At 34.9% G+C, this 25,807-nt stretch overlaps 1 protein-coding gene across 2 annotated transcripts in view; it reads right to left on the bottom strand.

The window, feature by feature from the left end:
• The window catches only part of CWC27 (CWC27 spliceosome associated cyclophilin), a 286,067-nt gene extending 260,646 nt beyond the window's left edge, over positions 1–25,421 (bottom strand). The window contains exons 1-3 of one of the 2 annotated variants that reach the window (XR_004233770.1): positions 25,168–25,416; positions 10,025–10,121; positions 5,502–5,614 (exon numbers count right to left, since the gene is read on the bottom strand). Coding sequence is in view for 1 of the 2 variants with exons in the window: in XM_012541061.3 (XP_012396515.2) it covers positions 5,502–5,614; positions 10,025–10,121; positions 25,168–25,209 (252 nt within the window). In the remaining variant the exon portion in view is untranslated. Of the gene's footprint in view, positions 1–5,501; positions 5,615–10,024; positions 10,122–25,167 lie in introns of both variants that reach the window. The other variant, XM_012541061.3, reaches the window with a different exon arrangement.
• Between the last annotated feature and the right edge of the window lie 386 nt (positions 25,422–25,807).

The following is a 25,807-nucleotide window of genomic DNA, read 5'->3' as shown; positions in this document are numbered from 1 at the left end:
GAGACTGAAACAAGCCTAGGCATGGTATATTGCTTGAGATTAAAGGGATTCCTGAGGTTTAAAGCTGTGGAGTGAGGAATCAAAGCAAAGTATACACTAAGAGACTTGAAGTTAAACAGAAAGAGGGATTACCTCTTTCTGCCTCTGGACTTCGGAAACCCCTAGTTTAAAGGCCAGATGGTTAATCAATCAATATTCATTTAACATCCTATATGCCATAAAGTACGTACAAACAAGCTATTCACAGGACAAGTAAGAAATAATGAAAAGAGGTTTCTAATAGAATGTAGGATTTTTGGTGGGACTTGAAAAAAAGCAAGGGGGTGAAAGTGAAGAGAAAGAATCTCAGACATGGAAGATAGCCAGGAAAATGCCCAGAATCTGGAGATGGAGAGTTTTGTATTGAAGAACAGCAAGGAGGCTAATCACTGAATCATGAAGCACACCCCACCCACAATTAGCTAGCAGCCAAAAGGCAATAGAAAAGGGGCAAAAGACCAAATTCAGTGCCAGTCAGGGAAACAAGCATGTAGCCTCTCAAAGTTAACAGAGAATGGATTAAAATACAACCTTCAAGGTTTCTATTAGGAGGAAACAAAAGCAAAAAACTCACCCAATGGCCTGGCTGTACCAGACCTAAAACTATATTATAAAGCAGTAGTCATCAAAACCCATTTGGTATTGGCTAAGAAATAGAGTGGTAGATCAGGGAAATAGGTTAGGTGCACAAAACAAAATAGTCTAGGACTATAGCAATCTATGTTTGATAAACCCAAATATCCCAGCTTCTGGGATAAGATTTTATTATTTAAAGAAAATTGCTGGCAAAACTGGAAATTAGTAAGGAAGAAACTAGGCACTAACCCATACCTAACACTCTTTATCAAGATAAGGTTGAAATGAGTCCATGATTTAGACACAAAGAGTGAAACTAAAAGGAAATCAGAAGAACAAAGGATAGTATACCTCTCAAATCTGTGGAGAAAGATGACATTTGTGGCCAAAGAAGAGCTAGAGTACATTATGGAAACTATTTCTTGTCATATGAAAAAATGTTATAAATCACTAGTGATCAGAGAAATACAAATTAAGACAACTCTGAGATACTACTACATACTTTTCAGATTGGCTAAAATGACAGGAAATGATAATGTTGGAGGGGATGTGGGAAAATTGGGACACAACACTTTGTAAGTGTTGTGAAATGATCCAACAATTCTGGAGAATAATATAGAACTATGCCCAAAGAACTATTAAACTGTGTATACCCTTTGACTCAGCAGTGTCTCTACTGTGTTTGTATCACAAGCAAATCATAAATAATGGAAAAGGACCACATATGCAAAAATGTTTGTGGCAGCCCTTTTTGTAGTGGCAAGAAACTGGAAACTGTGTGGATGGAGAATGGCTAAGTAAGCTATGCTATATGAATATTATGGAATAATATTCTATGCTATAAGAAATGATAAATGTGGGTCAGCTAGATGGCACAGAGATTAAGAGCATGATCCTTGAAGTCAGAAAAACCTAAGTTCTAAGAGGATGGAGCCAAGAGCAGAGGGGTCTTTATCTAAGCTCTTCCTGGCGTCCTTCAGATCAACATCAGATCAAGCCTCTGAACTGGTTTTGGAGTGACAGAACCCATAAATATTTGGAATGTAATAAATTTCCAGCAGAAGATATTTTGAAAGAACTTCAGAAAAGGTCTGTTTCAATCGGGCACAGGGGGAAGTAGTCAATTGCACCACAGGGACCCAGAGCGATGGGGAGTTAATGCACCAGGAATCTACCCAGAAGCTCTTAGCAAAAATACATTGGCTACTCTGTCCTGGTTGCAAGCCGGTGGATCAGTAGATTAGCTGTGAGAAGTCCAACGCAAATACGAAAGACAAATAGTGAGCCTCTGAACCCCAGAATAGTGGGACTTTCCACACCCACCCAGCACCTAGTGTAAAGCTGCTGTAGGAAATAGAGGAAGCTTGGGACAACCTCCCCTTTCCTAAAAGCACAACTCAACATTTTTTAAAAAATGATCAAAAAAGCAAAAAGAACTCTGATCATAGATAGGTTTTATGGAGAAAGAGAACAGACCTCAAACCCCGAGCATCCTAAAAGCAAATCATCTCCAAAGAAAGTTATGAGTTGGTCATCATCTCACAAAGCTCTCTTGAAAAAATTCAAAAAGGATCTTAAAAGAAAGTTAGAAGAAAAATGGGAAAAGGAAATGAAAACTTTGCAAGAGAGTTTGGAAAAAGAAACACAAAAATTATCTGAAGAAAACACCTTAAAAATAGATTTAATAAAAAGGAAAAACCATACGAATCCTTACAAAATAGACTTGAGGAAATGGAAAATGCAAATAACTCCTTACAAAAAAGATTTGAAAAAGAAACCAGTTAGTGGAAAAACAGAATTTATGAAACAGAAAAAAAATCTAATGAATAAAATACCTGCTTTAAAAGTTCAATTGGTCAAATGCAAAAAGAAGATAAAAAAGCTAACTGAAGAAAATGACTCACAAAAAATCAGAATTGAACAAACAGAAGTGAATGATTCAATGACAGTTCAAGAATCAGTCAAACAACCTCCCCTCCCCCATAAAAGAAAAAAAATTGAAGAAAATGTAAAATGCTATATTGGGGGGTGGGGAGGGGGGGGGAATTGACCTCGAAAACAGATCCAGGAGAGACAATCTAAGAATTATTAGACTACTTGAAAACCATGATGCAATGTTTCTACTGGGTTTGTATCCCAAAGAGATCATAAAGGAGGGAAAGTGACCCACATGTGTAAACATGTTAGTAGCACTCCTTTTGTAGTGGCAAGAAACTGGAAAGTGAGTGGATGCCCATCAGTTGGAGAATGGCTAAAGAAGTTATTATATGTGAATGTTATGGAATATTATTGTTTTATAACTAAAGATCAGCAGGGTGATTTCAGAGTAGCCTGGAGAGACTTACATGAATTGATGCTAAGAGAAGTGAGCAGAATCAAGATTTCATTGTATGTGTGGCAACAGCAAGATTATACAATGATCAATTCTGATGGATATGGCTCTTTTGAACAATGAGGTGATTCAGGCAAGTTACAATGGTCTTGTGCTGAAGAGAGCCATCTAACCCAAAGAGAGGGCTGGGGGAACTGAGTATGGATCACAACATAGCATTTTCACTCTTTCTGTTGTTTGCTTGTGTTTGGTTTTCTTTCTCATTTCTTTTTCTCTTTTGATGATTTTTCTTATGCAACATATTTGTGGAAATAAGTATAGAAGAATTACACATGTTTAACAAATGTTGATTTCTTCCCTTCTATGGGAGGGGTTGCGGGAAGGAGAGAAAAAAAAAATTTGGAATACAAGGTTTTTCAAGTATGAATGTTAAAAATCATCAATGCATATGTTTTGAAAATAAAAAGCTTTAATAAAAAAAAAATTTAAATCCAGCCTCAGATACTTTCCTTCCCTAACTGCGTAGCCCTAGGCAAATCACTTAACTCCGATTACCACATATACACAAGAAATGATGAATGTGATAAACAGAGAAGGAAGGAAAGGTCTATATGAACTGATGTAGAATAAAACAAGCAAAGACAAGAAACAATATAAACAGTAACTACAGCAATGTAAATTGAAAAAAAATTACACATCAAAATATCAAAAGTGTCAAAACTACAAAAATCAAAGAAGATCAAATGCGGATATAAGAAGACATACTCACCCTATCCCTTCATGAAGATGGGAGTCCACAAGTGTTATTACACATTGAACATTTTCAATTTTTAAAATATATTCCTCTTTTTAATCTCTTTTTTTGTCTTTAAGAAATATTATTTGTTGTATAAGATGGCTCTGTGAGAAGAGGAGAAATTCTGGGGATAACTATGATGATGATGATGATGATATGCGTGTATGAAATCATCAATAAAAAAACATGGAAAGATAGACATATCATTACATAGACATGTAATGATAAAGAGTAAAATAAGTGCAAGAAAAAAATAAAGATAATGACAAAAACAATGACAATACAAAGAACCAGATATAAGTGCATAAAATTAAAAATATAATGATGTTAAAAAAAAATCATACATTTTAAAATTAAGAGGAGAAAGAATTCCTACTGAGGAAAGAATTAGAAGGAGAGTAAATCAAATCTGGCTGCAGACACTATCTATGATCCTGGGCAAAACATTTTTTTTTTTTTTTTTTTGGTGGAGGGGCCCTCAGTTTTGCCTCAGTTTCTCATCTGTAAAATGAGCTGGGAAAGGAAATGGCAAACCACTACATGGGATCATGAAGAAATGGACATGATTAAAAACTGAACAACAAAAAGTAGCTTATAAGAGAAAGTGGTAAATCTTATCCAAGTAATATGCTTCATGAAAAATACAACAAACCAAAGAAAATCTAATTACATGAACAGCTTAAAATAAGAACAAAATGAAAAGAATGAAAAAAATAAAAGAAAATATAAGATATCTGATTTCAGAAACAACTGAGTTGAAAAACAGGCCAAAGAGAAATAATTTAATAGTCTTTGGACTTTCTAATATATATATATATATATATAAGTCTATATACTATATTTTAAGAAATTACAAATGAATAAGAATAGAACTTAGAATATTTCTAGACTTTTGCCTTGTTAGAAAGGATAAAGCCTATGACCAAAATAACTTCCCCTCCTAAACCAAATCTAATCCAGGGAGTTAGGGGATACATAGCTAGAGAATGGGGATGGGAGACCGAATGGACTTTTAATAGAATAGATTTTGAAACATTTCTAATGAAAATCAGAGTAGGAACTCTGAAATATAAATACAAGAGATCAGAGGAATCAAGAAAGGCAAATCAATCAAATTAAATAAGGAAAAAAGATGACCTCAAGATGGACTTGTACTGTTCTAAAGCTCTACTGAGGAGATACAGAAAGGAGAGCAAAATATCCCAGTACAGAAAGGGCAGAAAAGGAAATGATACTTGTTAATTCTCATACTTAGTTTCCTTGAGAAGATTATATAATATGAAAGGAGCGGGGATAATATGCATCAGATAAGAGACACCACTCTTATTTGAAATGAACAAAGGAAGATTGAAAACACAGATACTAACACACACAATTTGAAGTAGAAATACACTAACAACAAGGAAACAGAAAAACCAAAGTATAGGATAATATAATATTAGATGGAATAACTATAAGCAAAACAAATTTCCTGATCCTATGAATAGAAAAAAAGAAAAAAAAAAGAATATAAGCGGATGCCAATCAAATAGGGAATGGTTAAGCAAATGGATGTTTGTATGTGTAAGTGAATATTGTTATATTATAAGAAATAAAAAAGAAAGAGATAATTTCAGAGAATCCTGGTTAAGACAACCTGAAGAGGAGGGAAGTAAGCAAAGAGAACAATGGTAGAGCCCTTTACACCTCATACTGAGGAAGGACTAATTAAACGATGCTCTAAAAAATACTAACCAAAACACATAAATCAAAGCTCACCTTGAAAGGAGCTCCATAGATAGATTCTCCGCCAGTTCCAGTACCAGTAGGATCTCCTCCTTGGATTATAAAACCAGGTACAACCCTATGAAATATTGTGTTGTCATAATAACCTGAAAAGAAATTGAGATTTTAACATGATAACCTCTGAGATTCTTTTTTTCTTGTCAAGTTTATTGTAGAGGTCATTCCTGTCCAGCCATTCATTGGATTAGAAACTTTCTGAAACCTCCTTCAAACTCAGGGGCTCAACAGCTTTGTTCCCACATTCAATCCTCTTCTCAAAAAATACCATATTAAATTGGTTCTTCCATTTTAATATATTCTCAGGCCTTCCTTTTCTTAAAAAAAAGATTACCCTCTTGGGGCAGCTAGGTGGCACAGTGGATAGAGCACCAATCCTGAAGTCAAGAGCACCTGAGTTTAAGTCTGGCCTCAGATACTTAACATTTCCTAGCTGTGCGATCCTGGGCAAGTCACTTAACCCCAATTGCCTGAGGGAAAAAAAATTTTTCACCATCACTTAAAAGATAAACTCATCAGACATCTACATATATTTCTTCCATTTCTTGCTGAACTGCTTCCTTTTTAACCATTTCTTGCTGAACTGCTTCCTTTTTAACTTTTACAATCTAGTTTCTGTTTCTACTGCTCCAATAATAATCCAAGTGAAAATTCAAGCTCTGCAATTTACTACTACTATGAACTAAGGCAAGTCATTCAAGCTCTCAGAATAAAATGATTGCCCTTTTTCTAAGTCTATTCTTAGCAAATCTGTGCTTGTCTGTTTTCTTAGCACTTAGAAGTATCTTGAACATAATGTGTACTTCATAAATGTATGCTTTATTAAAAGAGAAGTTAAATAATAACAGAAATAATAATTATAAACTTCTAGAGTTATGTTATTTTACAAAATTTCTCAATTTTCATTTTTTATGAGATCACACAGAACATACCATATTTCTATTAGGTGTGCTCATGACAGAATGGATTGATAGCTAACCTTGGAAGATGTGCATAGAAGCACTAGCCTTTGAAAAATACTACCTATAGTAGTATCTGTATGCTTACATAGAAAAATCAATTAACATCTCAGTGCCCAAGATGAGTCTCTAAGTCTGTAAGTTATATCTGATGTGAAAAAGTTTATCAGCTGCTAAGTAAAATTAGCAAAACCAGGAGATCATTGTACACAGCACCAAGATTATACAATGATCAAGTCTAATGGAAGAAGCTCTTTCCAACAATGGGATGATACAGATCAGTTCCAATAATCTTGTGAAGAGAGCCATATACCCCCAGAGAGAGGACTGTGGGAACTGAGTGTGGACCACAACATAACATTCTCACTCTTTTTGTTGTTGTTTGCTTGCATTTTGTTTTCTTTTTCAGTTTTTTTTTTTCTTTTTGATCTGAGTTTTCTTGTGCAGCAAAATAACTATAACTATATATATATATATATATATATACATACACACACACACACACACACATATATACTGGTTTTAATATATATTTTAACATATTTAACATGTACTGGGTTACCTGCCATCTAGGGGAGAGGATGGAGGGAAGGAGGGGAAAATTTGGAACACAAGATTTTGCAAGAGTCAATGTTGAAAAATTACCCATGCATGTTTTGTAAATAAAAAGCTTTAATTAAAAAAAGAAGAAAAAGTTCATCAGTATGAACTGTGAGAATTTCCTACACTAATGAAATTTTAAGTCTAAACAGGAAAAAAAAAAAAAGAGTGGGGTTACTATACACTTTCCCAAAGTTATTGAAAATCTATGTTAAACCATGTATTTATACCTGGTACAAATTTTATTACAAACATTCTAAGAATAAGGCCATAGGATGATAGATTTGGAGCTACAAGGGACCGTAGCAAAAAAAAAGAAAAAAAAAAAAAGAAAAGAAAAAAAAACAAACAAACAAATAAGATCTTCACTTCATAGGTAAGAAAAGTGAGGTCACATAAAAAGTGAATTTAAATTCTTATTCTAAAGCCACAGCTATTTCCTTTGCACCATGCTACATGAGGTTTGGTATTCAGACCTACAACTGCTTTCTGGTTTGTTTCTCCTTTCTGTATAATTTAACAAAATGAGAGAGAGAAAAAAAAAAAAAACAACAGACCAAAAGATACACAGAATATGCAATTTTATAGTCCTTTGGGCAGAGTTCCAAATTGTTCTCCAGAATGGTTGAACCAAGTCACAACTCACTCAACAGTACATCAAAAAAACTATTTTTCCATAGCCCCTCCAGCATTTACAGTTTTTCTTTCATGTTAGCCAGTCTGATAGAGGTGAGATGGTCCCTCGGGGTTGTTTTAATTTCCATTTCTTTTATCATTAGTGTTATATAGAAATTTTTCACAAGACTTGATTTTTTTGCTTTCTTCTGAAAACCACTCTTCAGATCCTTTGACCAGTTATCACTTGAGGAATGGCTCTTATTTTGTAAATCTGATTCAGTTCTCTACACATTTTAGAAATAAGACTTTAATTGGAGAAACTTGCTATAAAAATTTTTCCTCCAATTTCCTGTTTTCCTTCTAATTTTGGCTACATTGTTTTTGTTTCTCAGTTTTGATGCCTTCATAAAATTTTGCTAATATTCCTTTGTACAATATTTTTTTACTTTTTCATGTCCATTTATTCTGAAATCAAATTTTTATTAGTAAACTCTCATTTTTTTAAGTCTGTATAATATGTGTGCCTAGTGATAGCCTTACAACCCTGACTTGGAATTCCCTTACCATGAAATTTCATAATCCTTTCATTTAAAGATGAAGAAACTGAATCTATCTGATATGAGGTCTGAGTGTAAAGATCGAGAAAAGATGTCTTAATGAAGGAAAATTATTTGAGTAAGCCTATAAAAGATAGATTAGAAATTGTCCAGGTCTGTAGAGAAGACGTAGAAGACACTCAGAAAATGTTTATGTAGAACTTATATTACATTTCCAGTTAACATCCGAGGGAGTAAAAAAGAAAAAAAAAATTACTTCATTGCTTCAAGAAGTAAGTATTCTGCTAGGAGGACAGAACAAAAGATAATTTGAGGTCGACAAGATCACTAACAACCAGGGACATCACAAAATCACAGAATTTTTAAGTTGGAAAAAACCTCAGCAACCAACTATTCCAATCCATGCACAATAGAAACTCTTTAATATTCCTGATATGTGGTCACCCAGCCTCTGTTTGAAAATCTTTAAGAAGGAAACCATCACCTCTAAAAGCAGTTTATTTCACTTCTGTAGAGGTCTAATTGTTAGGAAAATTTTCCTGACATTAAGAAAGTTTCCTATAGGATACAACTCCTACACTGTTTTGAAGATTTTTAGGAAGAAAACATGAGGACAAGCTGCATTACACAAGTATAGAAAAGCATGTCAAAGGCACAGAGATGTGATAGGGAAGAAAGAGTAGGAGAAGTAGCAAGGAAATTGATTCAGATGTAAATGAGAAAGTGTGAGAGTGAATAAAGTGAAATAACCCTAGAAAGATTGTGAAGGTAGAAGAGTTAAAGTTTGTATTTTTTCCTAAAAGCAACAGGAAGTCAGTGACAATTCTTAATCTGGGAAGAGACACACTTATTTTTTTCAGACTATCACTTTGGAATGTCTCCTGTCTCTCATGAGCTTCAGTATCACAATACCATTTATCTATAGGATAACACCTGTATATTTCATGTGCAATTGAAACTCAACCTGTTCAAAATAAAACACACTAACGTCCTCTATATTCCTGTGCTATTCCTTTACACTTGCATATTTCTGTTGAGGACATTATCCTTCTAGTCATCTAGACTCATGCCTCAGAGTCATCCCCAATTTATTCCCTCACAACACATAACTAATCAACTGCCAAGTTTTGGTTGGCAATTCTACTTCTGTAACATCCCTCACAACTGTCCCCTTCTTTCCATACTGGAGCCACGATCGTGGTTCTTAATATTCCTTGCCTGTAATATTGAAAAAGTCTCCCACTTGGTTTCTTTGTCTCCTCTTTCTTTCTTCTACAATCTATCCTATTAAAATAATGTACCTAAGAAATACTATATTATATACTACTATATATAGATACCATATAATAGATCACATATACAATAGCATGAATAGTTTTTTTGTGGATATACCTGGAAATGTAATAGCAATTTGTCATGCTTCTACAGAAAAACATTATCTGCTGAATGCCTAGAAATAGCTTTTGAATAAGTGGGAAATGAACTTAGTTTTAAATTGGATACTTCCTGAGAAAAGAGTTTTATTACAAAAGTCTCATCACTATAAAAGAATACAAATTTAAATTCAACAAACACTAAGCATCCTACTATGTGCAAAATATTGAGCTAGGTTCTGGGGCATAAAGTAAGTTTAGCTAAAACACAATCCCAGCTATGAAAAACCTTAACAATTTAACAAGGGAATAAGACACAAAAACAGATAACTGATTTTCACGTTAACAACTATTAATTTTTCCCAAAGAAAAAAAGTAAGTATAACTGTTACCTTCCATACAAAGTTGAATGAAATTTCGACATGCTTTAGGAGCCTCTTTTGACCATAGTTCTATGTCAATATCACCAGCTGTTGTTTTCAATAAAACCTAGGGAAAAATTGATTATATTAAATTATGATTAAATAGTGCTATAATCACAGTGCTTAATACATTCAATTATTCACTTAACAAATACTTACCAAGCATCTATTATATGCAGGGAACTGTCCAACACAGCAGGGCATGAAATATGATAATCTGTTCCCTCAATAAGCTTTTATGCCTTTCCCAGTTTTATAATAAAAATCAGAAAGTTTGGCTTTTGTTGTTGTAGTCAATGAAACTTTAAATACTCAATTATTATATGTATTGTACATTAATGATAATTAGTTCAAGATAGTTCTCAGAAGTAACTTTTAGACTCATTAAAAAGTTAATATACTCAATTATGCTACAGGAAAAAGCAGTTAATTTGGACTTTGCTGATTCAGAATTTATACTAGCATAAAGGTAAACAGAATTGAAAATTAGTATTCTCTTCCATTCTATAGTATTTCATATTTTATTTTTAAATATTTTTCTCACAATAGTCCTCCAAGATATCATCTAATATATTTTGCAAACAATAATAATAACTAACATTTTTATAATGCTTTAAGGTTTGCAAAGCAATTTACATGTTTTGTCATGAAGACTTCCCAACAATCCTAGAAGGTAGAAGCTATTATTATCTACATTTTATAAATGAGGAAAATGAGGCAGAGCTAGGCTATATACAGGGCCATATAGTTAATAAATGTCAAGAGATAAGATCTGACTTCAAGTCCAGTATTTTATACACTACTATACCTAGTTTAAGGAAATTTAGACATTGAGAGAATGACTTGATGGAAATCATATTGTTACTGAAACTTACTTCTTTGATTACCCATTCAATTTACTGTTTATATGAAGTAAGGGGCAGAAGAATTCCCTGCAGCCTCTAATTCAAGAAATGGAGAATTATATGTAAGGTACAGCAAGTAAGTCAACAGGGCAGGGCCTCAGACTCCATACAGGAGAATAATGTAGAAAATTGGGAAAGATTGGGAAAATAAATGAAATAGTAAAGCCTCAGAATTAAGTAGGAAGGGATTGAGTCAATATTATGACAAGAACAAGAGAGAAACAGTCTTATAGAAACCCGACCCTGTAAGACTGAAGAGAAGGATAGGAGGATAGACAAGTCAACGCCCACAACTAGAAGGGATCACTCCATCTGAACTACCATTCAGTTTATACTCTTTTACTATATTTTTATATTCTATCTCCTTAAAGTTTTCTTTTCATTTGATTACCTTACCAACTAGTCTGTAAGCTCAGGAAGGACAAAGGCTATATCTTGTCCTCCTTTGAACTTCTCACAGTGACTAGCAGTCCCTTGTGGATAGTAAGCACTTAAAAAAAAAAGTCATTTGTTTATTGAATAAAAGAATAATCTTTTTTAACTTGAAAATCTCACAATTCAAAGTCACCAATTCCATCAAATGAAAAAAGCAATTATATTTGATTACTAATTTCAAAAACTATTCTTGAAAGAATTACTAATACCTAACTTATGTAAGTTTTCACATAGCAACTTGTAAAGCACTTTAAGATTTATAAAGCACTTTAAACTATTAATTCAAGTACAATTGTGAAACATGGAAGACCATCTTCAAGCTTCCATGATTCTGTTTCTCCATCTCCAATTAGAATTCAAGCCTCACACTGAAGCAGCTTGGAGAGTACTGGGTTTGGTGTCAGAAAAACATGAGTATTCAATCTCAGATATTTACTAACTGTGTGATCCTGGCCAAGACATTTACCCTCTGTCTGCCTCAGTCTCCCATTTGTAAAAGGGAAATAAGAGTGCCTACTTCCCAGAATTATTATAAGAATAAAATAAGATGAGAGGCGGAGCCAAGGGGGCAAAGCCAAGATGGCAGAGAGGACACATGCGTCAAGCTAAGCACTCCCTTATCCTCAGACTATTTTTTATGAAACAGCCTCGGAAATAGTCCTTGACTGTCAAAACCCACGAATATTGGGAGTACAAAACATTACCAACAGAAGATAATCTCAAAATTTGCCAGAAAAGGTCTATTTTTGTTCACAGGCAGGGATGGCTAGGCCAAGCGCAGAATTCAAGCAAGTAGGTAGTGAGAGCATGGAGAACAGCTCATGCTGAGCAGCCCAGAGGGGCTGGGATGTGGTCTTCACCAGCGGAAAATCTGTAGGGAGAACTCTACCACAGTATCAGCTACTCTTCCCTGACAGTAAGCCAGTAGATCAGCAGAAAAGCTATACAGCATGGGGTAAAGACTATAACCCCAGAATGGTAGAGTCTCTTGGGACATGGCCAAACCCACCTAGCATCGGGAGGGACTCAGCATGATCTCAGCGTGCCCACTGATCACAGCGTAGACATTAATCCCAGTACAGAAGCTGATCCAGTGCAGCCATTGCTGTCCTACTGCTGCTTCATTCCTACTCCCTGTTGTCTGTTGAGGAAGCTTGGTAACATCACACTGTCCTAAAAGCAGACTACATTTTTTTGTTGTTGTTGTTATGTTTGTTTGTTTTTTGGGGGGGTCAAAATGAGTAAAAAGGCAAAGCGGGCTGTAACTATAGATAGTTTCTATACTGAAAGAGATCAGACTTCAAACCCTGAGGAGACTAAAAGCAGACTGTCTCCAGAAGAAGCCCCAAATGGTGATATAATCTGGTCCCCATCACATAAGGCTCTCATAGAAGAAATTTAAAAGGCTCTTTAAAAAGAGCTAGAAAAAAATCGAGAAAGGAAACGGAAACTTTGCAAGAGGATCTGGATAACTCATGTTACTAATTAAAAGACAGAGTGGATAAAGAAATCAACTTCCTGAAAAACAGAATTAGTGAATTGGAAAAAGAAAAAGCTCTCTTAAAAATAAAATTGGCAAAATGGAAAAAAATTCCATAGAACAAAACAACTCATTTAAAAACTCAATTGGACAATTACAAAAAGAAATAAAAAAATAAATGAAGAAAATAATTCATTAAAAATCAGAATTGAACAAATGGAAATGAATGACTTGAGGAGACACCAAGAATCAATCAAGCAAAACCAAAAAAAAAAAAAAAAATAGGAAAAAAAATGTTGAATAGCTACTTGGGAAAACAACATACCTGGAAAATAGATCTAGGAGAGATAACCTAAGGATTAATGGACTTCCTGAAAATCATGATTACAAAAAAAAAAGGACCTAGACACTATTTTTCAGGAAAATATTCAAAGAGAACGGCCCAGATGTTATAGAAACAGAAAGTAAAATAGGCACTGAAAAAATTAATTGATCACCTACTGAGATCTCAAAATCAAAACTCCAAGAAATACTTTGGCTAAATTCCAAAATTATCAGACCAAGGAAAAAACACTGCAAGCTGGTAGGAAAAAACCAATTCAAATACAAAAGATATAAGGATTACTCAGGATCTAGCAGCATCCACATTAAAGGATTGAAGGGCTTGGAATCTGATATTCTGAAAGGCTAAGGAACTTGATATGCAGCCAAGAATAACTTACCCAGCCAAAATGAGCATTTTCTTCCAGGGAAAAAGATGAACATTCAATAAGATAGGTGAATTCTATTTATTTATGACAAAAAAACAGGAACTAAACAAAAAGTCTGACCTCCAAATATATGACTCAAGAGAAAAATAAAAAGGTAAAAAGAAATCTTAAGAATTATATTTCTGTTATGAGTAGACATAAGAATACATGTATAATTTGGTTTTACTATTATAATATAAAAAAGAAGCTAGAGATGGGAAGGAAATTGTACCAGAAAAATGGGAAAGTGGAGGTACTACATCTCCCGGAGAGGCAAAGGAAATCTATTATTCTGAAGGAAAGAAGGGAGGGGGATGAACATAGTGTGAATCTTACTCTTATCAGAATTGGCTCAAAGAGAAAATATTAGACATATTTGGTTACAGAGAAACTTCTCCAACTCATTGAAAAGTGGGAGGAGGAAAAGTGAAAAGGAAAGAGTAAGCTAAATAGAAGGGAAGACAAAGATTGTAAGGGAAAGGTTTAAGAAAAGGGGAGGGACTCTAAGGGGGGAGGAGGGATCCTAAAGAGGGAGGGCTACTTGAGGTAAGTGGTGCTCACAAGTTTAATATTGGGGAGGGGGGAAAGGGGGAAAGGTTAAGAAGATGACAGGAAATACAGAATTAGTAATTTTAGCCATAAATGTGAATGGGGTAAAACTCCCCCATAAAGCAGAGGCAGATAGCAGACTGTATTAAAAGCCAGAATCCTACAATATGTTGTTTATAAGAAACACACTTGAAGTTGGGCGATACAAACAGAGTAAAGGTAAAAGGCTGGAGCAGAATCTACTATGCTTCAGGTGAAGTCAAAAAAGCAGGGGTAGCCATACTGATCTCAGATCAAACAAAAGCAAAAATTGATCTAATTAAAAGAGATAAGGAAGGGCACTATATCTTGCTAAAAGGTAGTATAGATAATGAAGCAATATCAATATTAAACATATACGCATCAAGTGGTATAGCATGAAAATTCCCAAAGGAGAAGCTAAAAGAGTTGCAAGAAGAAATGGACAGCAAAACTATAATAATGGGAGATTCAACCTTGCACTCTCAGAACTAGATAAATAAGAAAGAAGTTAAAAAGGTAAATAGAATGCTAGAAAAGTTAGGTATGATATATCTTTGGAGAAAACTAAATGGAGACAGAAAGGAGTACCCTTTCTTCTTGGCAGTTCATGGAACCTATACAAAAATTGACTATATATTAGGACAGAAAGACCTCAAATTCAAATGCAGTAAGGCAGAAATAGTAAATGCATCCTTTTTAGATCATGATGCAATAAAAATTATATTCAATAAAAAGCCAGGGGAAAATAGACCAAAAAGAAATTGTAAACTAAATAATCTCATCCTAAAGAATGATAGGGTGAAACAGCAAATCATAGACACAATTAATAATTTCACTCATGAGAATGACAATAATAAGACGTAATACCAAATGTATGGGATGCAGCCAAAGTGGTAATAAGGGGAAAATTTATATCTCTAAAGGCCTACTTGCATAAAATAGATAAAGAGAAAATCAATGAATCAGACTTGCAACTAAAAAAGAAAAAAAAAAAAAAAAAAAGAGCAAATTAAAAAGTCCCAAACGTTAAACTTGAAATTCTAAAAATAACAGGAGAGATTAATAAAATTGAAAAAAAAAACTATTGAATTAATAAATAAAACTAAGAGTTGGTTCTATGAAAAAAAAAACAATAAAATAGATAAACCTTGGTAAATTTGATTAGAAAAAGGAAAGAAGAAAATCAAATTGTTAGTCTTAAAAATGAAAGGCGAGAACTTTTCACTAATGAAGAGGAGATTAGGGTAATAATTAGGAGTTACTTTGCCCAGCTTTATGCCAATAAATTTGATAACTTAAATGAAATGGATGAATACCTTCAAAAATATAGCTTGCCCAGATTAACAGAAAAAGAAGAAAATTGGCTAAACAGTCAAATTTTAGAAAAAGAAATAGAACAAGCTATTAATCAACTCCCTAAGAATAAATCCCCAGGACCAGATGGATTTAAATGGGAATTCTACCAAACAATTAAAGAACAATTAACTCCAATGTTATACAAACTATTTGAAAAAATAGGGATCGAAGGAGTCCTACTAAATTCCTTTTATGACACAGACATGGTACTGATACATAAACCAGGTAGAATGAAAACACAGAAAGAAAATTATAGACCAATCTCCCTAATGAATATTGATGTAAAAATCTTAAATAAAATATTTGCAAAAAGATGATAGAAAATCATCCTCAGGATAATACACTATGACCAAGTAGGATTTATACCAGGAATAAAGGGCTGGTTCAATATTAGGAAAACTATTACCATAATTGACTATATCAATAACCAAATTAACAAAAACCATATGATCATCTCAATAGATGCAGAAAAAGCATTTGATAAAATCCAGCATACACTTATTAAAAACACTTGAGAGTATAGGAATAAATGGACTTTTCCTTAAAATAGTCAGTAGCATCTGTTTAAAACCATCAGTAAGCATCCTATGTAATGGGGATAAACTGGAATCATTCCCAATAAGATCAGGAGCGAAACAAGATTGCCCACTATCACCATTACTATTCAATATTGTATTAGAAATGCTAGCTTTGGAAATAAGAGTTGAGAAAAAGATTAAAGGAATTGAGAGTAGGTAATGAAGAAAGCAAATTATCACTCTTTGCTGATGATACGATGGTATACTTAGAGAACCCCAGAGACTCTACTAAAAAGCTATCAGAAATAATCCACAACTTTAGCAAAGTTGCAGGATACAAAATAAACCCACATAAATCATCAATATTCTTATATATCACTAACAAAATCCAACATTTAGAGTTACAAAGAGAAATTCCATTTAAAGTAACTGCCGATAATATAAAATATCTGAGAATCTTTCTGCCAAAGGAAAGTCAGGAACTATATGAGCAAAACTACAAAGCACTTTCCACACAAATAAAGTCAACTCTAACCAATTGGGAAAATATTAAGTGCTCTTGGACAGGTCGAGTAAATATAATAAAGATGACAATACTACCTAAACTAATCTATTTATTTAGTGCTATACCAATCAGACTCCCAAAAAACTATTTTAATGACCTAGAAATAATAACAAAAAAATTCATCTGGAAGAACAAAAGATGAAGACTTTCAAGGGAACTAATGAAAAAAAAAAAATCAAATGAAGGTGGCTTAGCTGATCTAAAACTGTATTGTAAAGCAGAGGTCACCAAAACCAATTGATATTGGCTAAGAAATAGACTAATTGATCAGTGGAATAGGTTAGGTTCACAGGACAAAATAGTCAATAACTTTGATAATCTAATGTTTGACAAACCCAAAGACCCCAGCTTTTGGGATGAGAACTCACTATTAGATAAAAATTGCTGGGAAAATTGTAAACTAGTATGGCAGAAACTAGGCAATGATCCACACTTAACACCATATGCCAAGATAAGGTCAAAATGGGTTCATGATCTAAGCGTAAAGAATGAGATTATAAATAAATTAGAGGAACACAGGATAGTTTACCTCTCAGACATGTGGAAGAGGAAGGAATTTATGACCAAAGAAGAACTAGAAATCATGACTGATTACAAAATAGAAAATTTTGATGATATCAAATTGAAAAGTTTTTGTACAAACAAAACTAATGCAGACAAGATTAGAAGGGAAACAATAAACTGGGAAAATATTTTTACAGTCAAAGATTCTGATAAAGGCCTCATCTCCAAAATATATAGAGAATTGACTCTATAAGAAATCAAGCCATTCTCCAATTGATAAATGGTCAAATGATATGAACAGACAGTTCTCAGATGATGAAATTGAAACTATTTCTAGCCATATGAAAAGATGCTCCAAGTCATTATTAATCAGAGAAATGCAAATTAAGACAACCCAGAGATACTACTACACACCTGTTAGACTGGCTAGAATGATAGGGAAAGATAATGTGGAATGTTGGAGGGGATGTGGGAAAACAGAGACATTAATACATTGTTGGTGGAATTATGAATACATCCAGCCATTTTGGAGAGCAATTTGGAACTATGCTCAAAAAGTTATCAAACTTTGCAAACCCTTTGATCCAGCAGTGTTACTACTGGGCTTATATCCCAAAGAGATCTTAAAGAAGGGAAAGGGACCTGTATGTGCAAGAATATTTGTGGCAGCCCTCTTTGTAGTGGCCAGAAACTGGAAACTGAGTGGATGCCCATCAATTGGAGAATGGCTGAATAAATTGTGGTATATGACTATTATGGAATATTATTGTTTGGTAAGAAATGACCAACAGGATGATTTCAGAAAGGTCTGGAGAGACTTACACGAACTCATGCTGAGTGAAATGAGCAGGACCAGGAGATCATTATATATTTCAACAACAATACTATATGATGATCAATTCTGAGGGACTTGGCCATCTTCAGCAATGAAATGAACCAAATCAGTTCCAAGGGAGCAGTAATGAACTGAACCAGATACACCCAGCGAAAGAACTCTGGGAGATGACTAAGAACCATTACATTGAATTCCCAATCCCTGTATTTTTGCCTGCCTGCATATATATAGAAGCTTGGAGAGACTTACATGAACTGATACTAAGTGAAGTGAGCAGAATCAGGAGATCATTATATACTTCGACAATACTATCTGAGGATCAGTTCTGATGGAAGTGGCTATCTTAGGCAATGAGAGTATCCAATTCAGTTCCAATTGATCACTAATGAACAAAATCAGCTACACCCAGTGAAAGAACATTGGGAAAAGAGTGTGGACTATTTGCATTTTTGTTTTTCTTCCCAGGTTATTTTTATCTTGTGCAACAAGAGAACTGTATAAATACGAACACATATACTATATTTAAGGTATACTTTAACATGTTTAACATGTATGAAACTGCCTGCCATATAGGGGAGGGAGTGGAGGGAAGAAAGGTAAAAGTTGGAACAGAAGTGTTTGCAAGGGTCAATTTTGAAAAATTACCCATGCATATGTTCTGTCAATAAAAACTATTAAAAAAAAGAATGCAATAAGATAATATCTGTAAAGTGCTTAGCACAGTTCCTAGTACATAGTAGGCACTTAATAAATGTCAGTTCCCTTTCTCTCCCCATATTTCTTTCCTCCTTCCCTCCCTCTTTGCTTTCTTCATTCTTTCTCTTCTCTCTCCTTCCCTTCTTCCCTTCCACTTCAGGACCTTGGTAAACAATCATTTTATCTGCCCAAACCCAGGCCCACCATGTTTCTTCTTAGCTATTTTTTATGTCATACGGCAGCACATGCTGACCCTCTTTCCAACTCTGGCCCTGATAAAAGTGTCAAGTCAACTATCATTATTGGAAAGGAAGTGTCAAGCAATTTCCTTAATGACTACAATCACCATCTCCAGGATTTCCCAATCCATTAACATTTCTCTCTCTTCACTACATTACAAAATAAACTCCTTGAAGGCAGGGCAAAATTGTTTGAATTTCTATCTCCAGTGCTTAGCATAACATAGGTAAGTATGTAAAAAGAGTCAAATTTATAAAAAAATAAGATCCATGTCCCAATTGATAAATGATCAAAAGACATGATCTGTGCCTAGAGGGCTTCAAAGGAATTTGAATTTCCTTTGACCTAACAAAACCACTATTTGACAGGAATACCAAAAGATTCGGAAAAAATAAGGGGGAAAAAAGGGGCAGTTCTCTTCTCAGGACAAAAAAAATTAGAAATTAAGGGGATGCCCATCAATTAAGAAATGGCTTAATAAACTATGGAATGTGTTTGTGATGGGTATTAGTGTTCTCTGTGAAATGATGAGCGGGATGCTCTTAGGAAAAAAAAAAAAAACATCTGGAAAGTTCTCCATGAACAAAGTGAAATATATTGTATGCAAAGTAATAGCAATGCTCTAAGATGACCACCTGTAAATGACATTGTTATTTTCAGTAGTACAATCATTCACAACTACTCTGAATGACTCATAATGAAAAATTCTATCCATACCCAGAAAAAGAACTTATTGTGTCTTAATATAAATTGAACCATTCTCTATTTCTCTCTCTTTTCCTTTTTAACTTGATTTTTCATGAGGGTTTTTATTTTCATTAGGTTAGGAGATCTATGTTTTCTTTCATAACTTGACTTTTATGGAAATGTTTTGCCTAACTTCAGGTGTGGTTTCTTAATTGTGGATGGAGATAAGGGAGAGGACCTAGAACTCAAAAATCTTAAAAAAAAAAAACTGTTTTGAATGTAACTGGAGAAAAATATTAAATAAATAAAATTTTAAAAATACATTTAAGAAACTAAGATATCCATTGCTCACCAAACAGCATGTCTTAAAGTATTACATATATGTTATAAAAATATTAATAATGACAAATACATTTTAACCTTTATGCTTAGATTTCTTATGTGTTAATTTTCTATACTTCATTACAAAAAAGGAAAAAATAAAACTACTCAAACATACATGTTTCAGGATAATATACAAAACATTTGTGCTTTCATATTGAATTAATACAGAATAAATATGGAAAAGGATACAATCTGTTACAATCATTCTCATTTTATGCTTTGTCTTTCCATTTTCTACAAAGTCTAAGCCACATTTCTAATACAATGTCTCTCAATTTTTTTGACTGTAAACTACTGCTACTCCTGAACCCCATCCCAACCACACACAAAAAATAGTCATACTTTTGATCTTGTCATGGCTCATAAATATACCATCTCTTAAGTTCAAGAATTACAAAATCCCTTTATCTGACCATAATTTACTATCTTTCCACCACCTTTTCTATGTTCACTTACCAAACTGCAATTTCTCTACATCTTCATCTCCATTCCCTTTATGATTCCCTCTCAGGGCCTGAATTAGCCACTATATATTTTTTCTCCATTTTGCCTCTTTTGTGAGCCAACTCAATCCTACACTGCCCTCTTTACTCAACTCTACCACTTTTAACATATCACTGATTGCACCCTGCCAAGCCTGAGCCTTGGATTACTTCCACCATCCACCTCCTTCACAACTATACACACCTATACACATACTGCTGAATGATAGTAGAAAAAAATCTCATGTAACCACTCTGACTATATTCACTACAAATTTATGTAACACAACCTCAACTTGGCTCTTACTTAGAAACCTCAATGCTAAGCAACCCTTCTTTACTTGCCTTATTAACTCAATCTCCACATCAGTCCTTCCAATCCTTTTTATTCCTCCTTAACCCTCCTATGGTTCCTCCTTACCCTTGTTTTCAGCTGAAAACCCTACCTCATATTTTATAGAAAAAATTGAGGTCTTTCTTGAGCTCCCTCTCTCTTCTCTTCTTTCACCCATCTCACATAATGAGATGCCTTACTTTTTACCAGAGATAATCCTCAGGCCCTCCAACAAAGCACAATCTTTCATTCTTACTCTTTCTCTTATTTTCAGTTTCTCCCTTGTCTTCCCCAACTTCATCCTATATCTCTTTTACCCTTTGTGGCTAAATTCCTTAAAAAGACCCTGTACTTTAAGTATCTTTACTTTTTCTCCTCTCACTCTCTTCTTAACTCTTTATAATCTGACTTCTGATTTTTTAACCATTCTACCAAAACTGTTCTTTCCAAGCATCTCTGAGTTGTCAAATCCAATGGCAAAATTTTCTCAAATATCATTCTCTTTCACCTCTTGATAGCCTTTAACTCTATGAATCACCTTCTCTTTGATACTTTCTTCCCTAGGTTTTTGGGACATCTCTCCTGGTTCTCCTCTTACCTATCTGACCACTTTGCTAGATCTTAGTCCTGATCATGCCCTCCAACCACAGATGACCTTTAAGGTTCTGTCTTGGATTCCCTTCTCTCTCTGTTACTTCACTTGATGATCTCATCAGATCCCATTTAATGTAATTACCTTTCTTAAATTGATGATTCTCAAATTTATCCATTCTGCCCCAATCTCCAGATCTCCCATCTCTTAACTCCAGCTACTTTTTAGATATTTTGAATTGAATATCCAGTAGATATCTTAAACTCAATATATTCAAAATGGAATCTGTTACCCTTCTACCCTCCTCCTACCTTCCCCATTACTGGAGAGAACAAAGCTATCCTCCCTGTCCTTGGGCTTACAATCTAGACGTTACCCTGGAGTCCTCTCTTTCTCTCTTTCTTTCTTTCTTTCTTTCTTTCTTCCTTTTTTTTTTTTTTTGTTACAATACTAAAAGTTTAATCTTTGATTTTATTAACAGGTCAGTATCTCATCTCTCTTCCTTTCCTCTCTCACTCCATCATTTTTTAAGCTGACATGTAATTCTTTTTTTTTTTTTTAAACAATTATAGCTTTTTATTGACAGAGCTTGCCACAAATATGTTGGCACATACAGGTCCCTTTCCATTCTTTAGTATCTCTTTGGGGTATAAACCCAGTAGTAGCACTGCTGGATCAAAGGGTATGCAGAGTTTGATAACTTTTTGGGCATAATTCCAGATTGCTCTCCAGAATAGTTGTATCTGTTCACAACTCCACCAAAATGCATCAGTGTCAGTTTTCCCGCATCCCCTCCAACATTCGTCATTATTTTTTCCTGTCATCTTAGCCAATCTGACAGGTATGTAGTGGTATCTCAGAGTTGTCTTAATTTGCATTTCTCTGATTAATAATGAGTTGGAGCATCTTTTCATATAGCTAGAAATAGTTTCAATTTCATCATCTGAAAATTGTCTGTCCATATCCTTTGATTATTTATCAATTGGAGAATGGCCTGATTTCTTATAAATTAGAGTCAATTCTCTACATATTTTGGAAATGAGGCTTTTATCAGAACCTTTAACTGCGAAAATGTTTTCCCAGTTTGTTGCTTCCCTTCTAATCTTGTTTGCATTAGTTTTGTTTGTACAAAAGCTTTTTAAGTTGAAATAATCAAAACTTTCTATTTTATGATCAATAATGATTTCTAGTTCATCTTTGGTCACAAATTTCTTCCTGCTCCACAAGTCTGAGAGATAAACTATCCTATGTTCCTCTAATTTACTTATAATCTCATTCTTTATGCCTAAATCATGGACCCATTTTGATTTTATCTTGGTATATGGTGTTAAGTATGGGTCCATGCCTAATTGCTATACTAATTTCCAGTTATCCCAGCAGTTTTTGTCAAATAATGAATTCTTATCCACAAAGTTAGGATCTTTGGGTTTGTCAAACACTAGATTGTTATGATTGACTATTTTGTCTTGTGAACCTAACCTATTCCACTGATCAACTTATCACTTTCTTAGCCAATACCAACTGATGCTTTATAATATAGTTTTAGATCAGGTACAGCTAGGCCACCTTCATTTGATTTTTTTTTTTTTCATTAATTCCCTTGAAATTCTTGACCTTTTGTTCTTCCATATGAATTTTTTTGTTATTTTTTTCTAGATCATTCAAATATTTTCTTGGGAGTCTGATTGGTATAGCACTAAATAAACAGATTAGTTTAGAGAGTATTGTCATCTTTATTATATTCACTCGGCTTATCCAAGAGCACTTAATATTTTTCCAATTATTTAAATCAGACTTTATTTGTGTGAAAAGTTTTTTGTAATTTTTCTCATATAATTTCTGACTTTCCTTTGGTAGATAGATTCCCAAATATTTTATGCTATTAACAGTTATTTTGAATGGAATTTCTCTTTGCATCTCTTGCTGTTGGATTTTGTTGGTGATGTATAAAAATGCTGAGGATTTATGGTGAAATCCTCACTTTCACTCCTACTTGCCTCCCATTTCCATTCTTTTACCAAGAGCCTGTTGATTTCACCTATAACATTTCTCAAATATTTTTCTTCAGTATCATAAAATTTCTTCCTTTTCTCCACTGACACTGTTATTATAACATTACGAATCTTCACCACCATGGCCAAACTATTGTAATAGACTGCTGTGGAATCTACCTCCTTCAAGTCTCTTCCCCTTCCAATCCATTCTCCAAATCACGAAAATGATTTCTATGAAGTACAGGTTAAGACCATTATCACCCCTCTAATCAATACTTACCTCTTAATTATTTCCTATTTATCCTGTATATAGCATATTGTCTCCCCAACAAATTATACACTCCCCTAGGTCTGAAACTGTCTTTTATCTTTTTTGATATCACAAGTCCTAGCAAAGTATTTAGTACATAATAAGTGCTTGATAAATGTTAACTGATTTTTTTTTTTTTGATGAAACTCCCATTGGTCCACTTTTTGATATTTCAGAACCAAATACAAAATTCTCTGTTTGGTCCTTTATAATCTAAGTCCCTCCTACCTTTACAATCTTCTTACATCTTATTCCCTGAAACATACTCATCCATTGACACTGGCCTTCTTACTTTCCAGGAACAAGACACCCCACAGCATGGAGGACTGTCCTCCATGCCTGGCATGTTCTCCCTCAACTCTGCCCATTAATTTCCCTGTTTTCCTTTAAGTCTCAACTAAAATCTCATCTTTCATTATGTTTTTCACAGCCACTCAATTCTAGTACTCAAACCCTCTCAATTATTTCCTATTCATCTTGTATATACGCTATTTATACATGTTTGTTGTCTCCCCCATTCCATAGGGAGCTCCTTTGAAATAGCTGTCTTCTGCCTCTTTTTGAATCCCCAGTGTTTAGTACAATACTTGTCAAAACCATTTAATAAATGTTTTAGTAGATACTTAAAAAATGTTTATTAACTATATACTAGCCATGTGACCTTAAGCAAATAACTTCATTCCATCTTCTTTTTAACGGGTTGGACTGAGCAATATCAAAAGTCCTACTTACAATATTGTAAGTCCTACTTACATCTCCAGTATCTGGATCTTATTTAATATCCTATTTAATCTTAAATTTAAATCTGGATCTTATTTAATAATAAAAATATTTAATATTAATATATTATTTATCTGGATCTGCATTTAATAAACACTTGACTGGGCTTCCTTTCCTGCAAGGCTTTTTTCTTTAGGGAGCATGTACAAAATTTTTTTTTTTTGAAGGAGGGGAGAAGGAGCTGAGGTTTCCTGTAGACTCGGATGGGAAAAACTTACATGCCCTTTTTCTGAGAAAGGCTTCAGTAGACTATCAAAGGAGCCTAGAACACAGGTTAAGAACTTCCAAAAGTTGAGAGATCCAGGAAGAGATGAGAAAGTAGACTGCTCCCTTCATGCTTGTTTTTAAAAGCTGAGCAACTTGTTCAGGGTGAGTTTAGTTGCAATCCTCCCCGAAGTGTGGAAGATGGATTCTGTGAGCCTTCCGACCCTGGCCTTAAAGCACTTGGATCAGAAAAGACCCTTAGCAAGCATCTTGGTTATTTTACAAACAACTTGCGACTAAGTTGCACAGCTCGTAAGTGACACGGCGGGGACTCGAACTTAGGTCCCCTGACTAAGTCCAGCCAGCGCTCTCGGCTTCGCCCTCAGTGCGCCTACCGCCTGACTCCGGGGAATCTGAGGAAGCCCCCCGTCCGCCCATTTCTCCCCCCCGCTCCCCCTTCCCTCACCCCGTGCCCGCCCCCTCGCGCACTCACCTTTCCGTTCGTGGGCGGCTCCTGGATGTAAATGTTGCTCATCTTGGGCAGCCGTCTGGGGAGAGAAGCTTCCCTGGCCGGATTCTTACAAGGCTCAAGGGTACTCGGTCTGACCGTCCGAAGGGACAGCTCAGCGGGCTCGGCCCGTTAGCTGCTAAAGGAGAGCTCTGCTACGGCACCAACTGCTGCTCCTTCTCCTCAGCAGTCTGGCAAAGCCCTAACGGAGCAAGGCGGCCGCCATACTGCGCGCGGTACCTAGCACCGCTCTCTGCGGGGGGGGGGGGACTTGTGGTCTCCTACAGAAAGGGTCCGGCGAAGAGCGAAGCCAACCCTCCGGTCATCCTCTGCAAGTTACATTCATTTAATTATAAAACCTCGATAGGAACTTTTTTTTTTGTTTTAAATCACTCTTTACCTAGCGACTAGCAAGTCTCTTACCTCCCTCCCCCCAGGAAATGTCAGAAATGGTTTGGACCACTAGTGCTCAGTCTTCAACCTCCGCCCGGGAACTGCAGCTGAAACGGCCACGTTCTGTAGTCCTCCTGGAGACTCCCGATCCTGAGAGGAGAAGGTGGCGGGAGAGAGTGAGCCCCAAGTGGACTGGCAGCCGGGCGAGAGCCAGCCCAAGGAGTGTCCAGTT

Source organism: Sarcophilus harrisii, chromosome 1 (genome assembly GCF_902635505.1).
Source record: "Sarcophilus harrisii chromosome 1, mSarHar1.11, whole genome shotgun sequence".
NCBI classification, from domain to species: Eukaryota; Metazoa; Chordata; class Mammalia; order Dasyuromorphia; family Dasyuridae; genus Sarcophilus; species Sarcophilus harrisii.
Note: the sequence above shows the minus strand (reverse complement) of the source record. Positions and strands in the feature narration are given on the sequence as shown.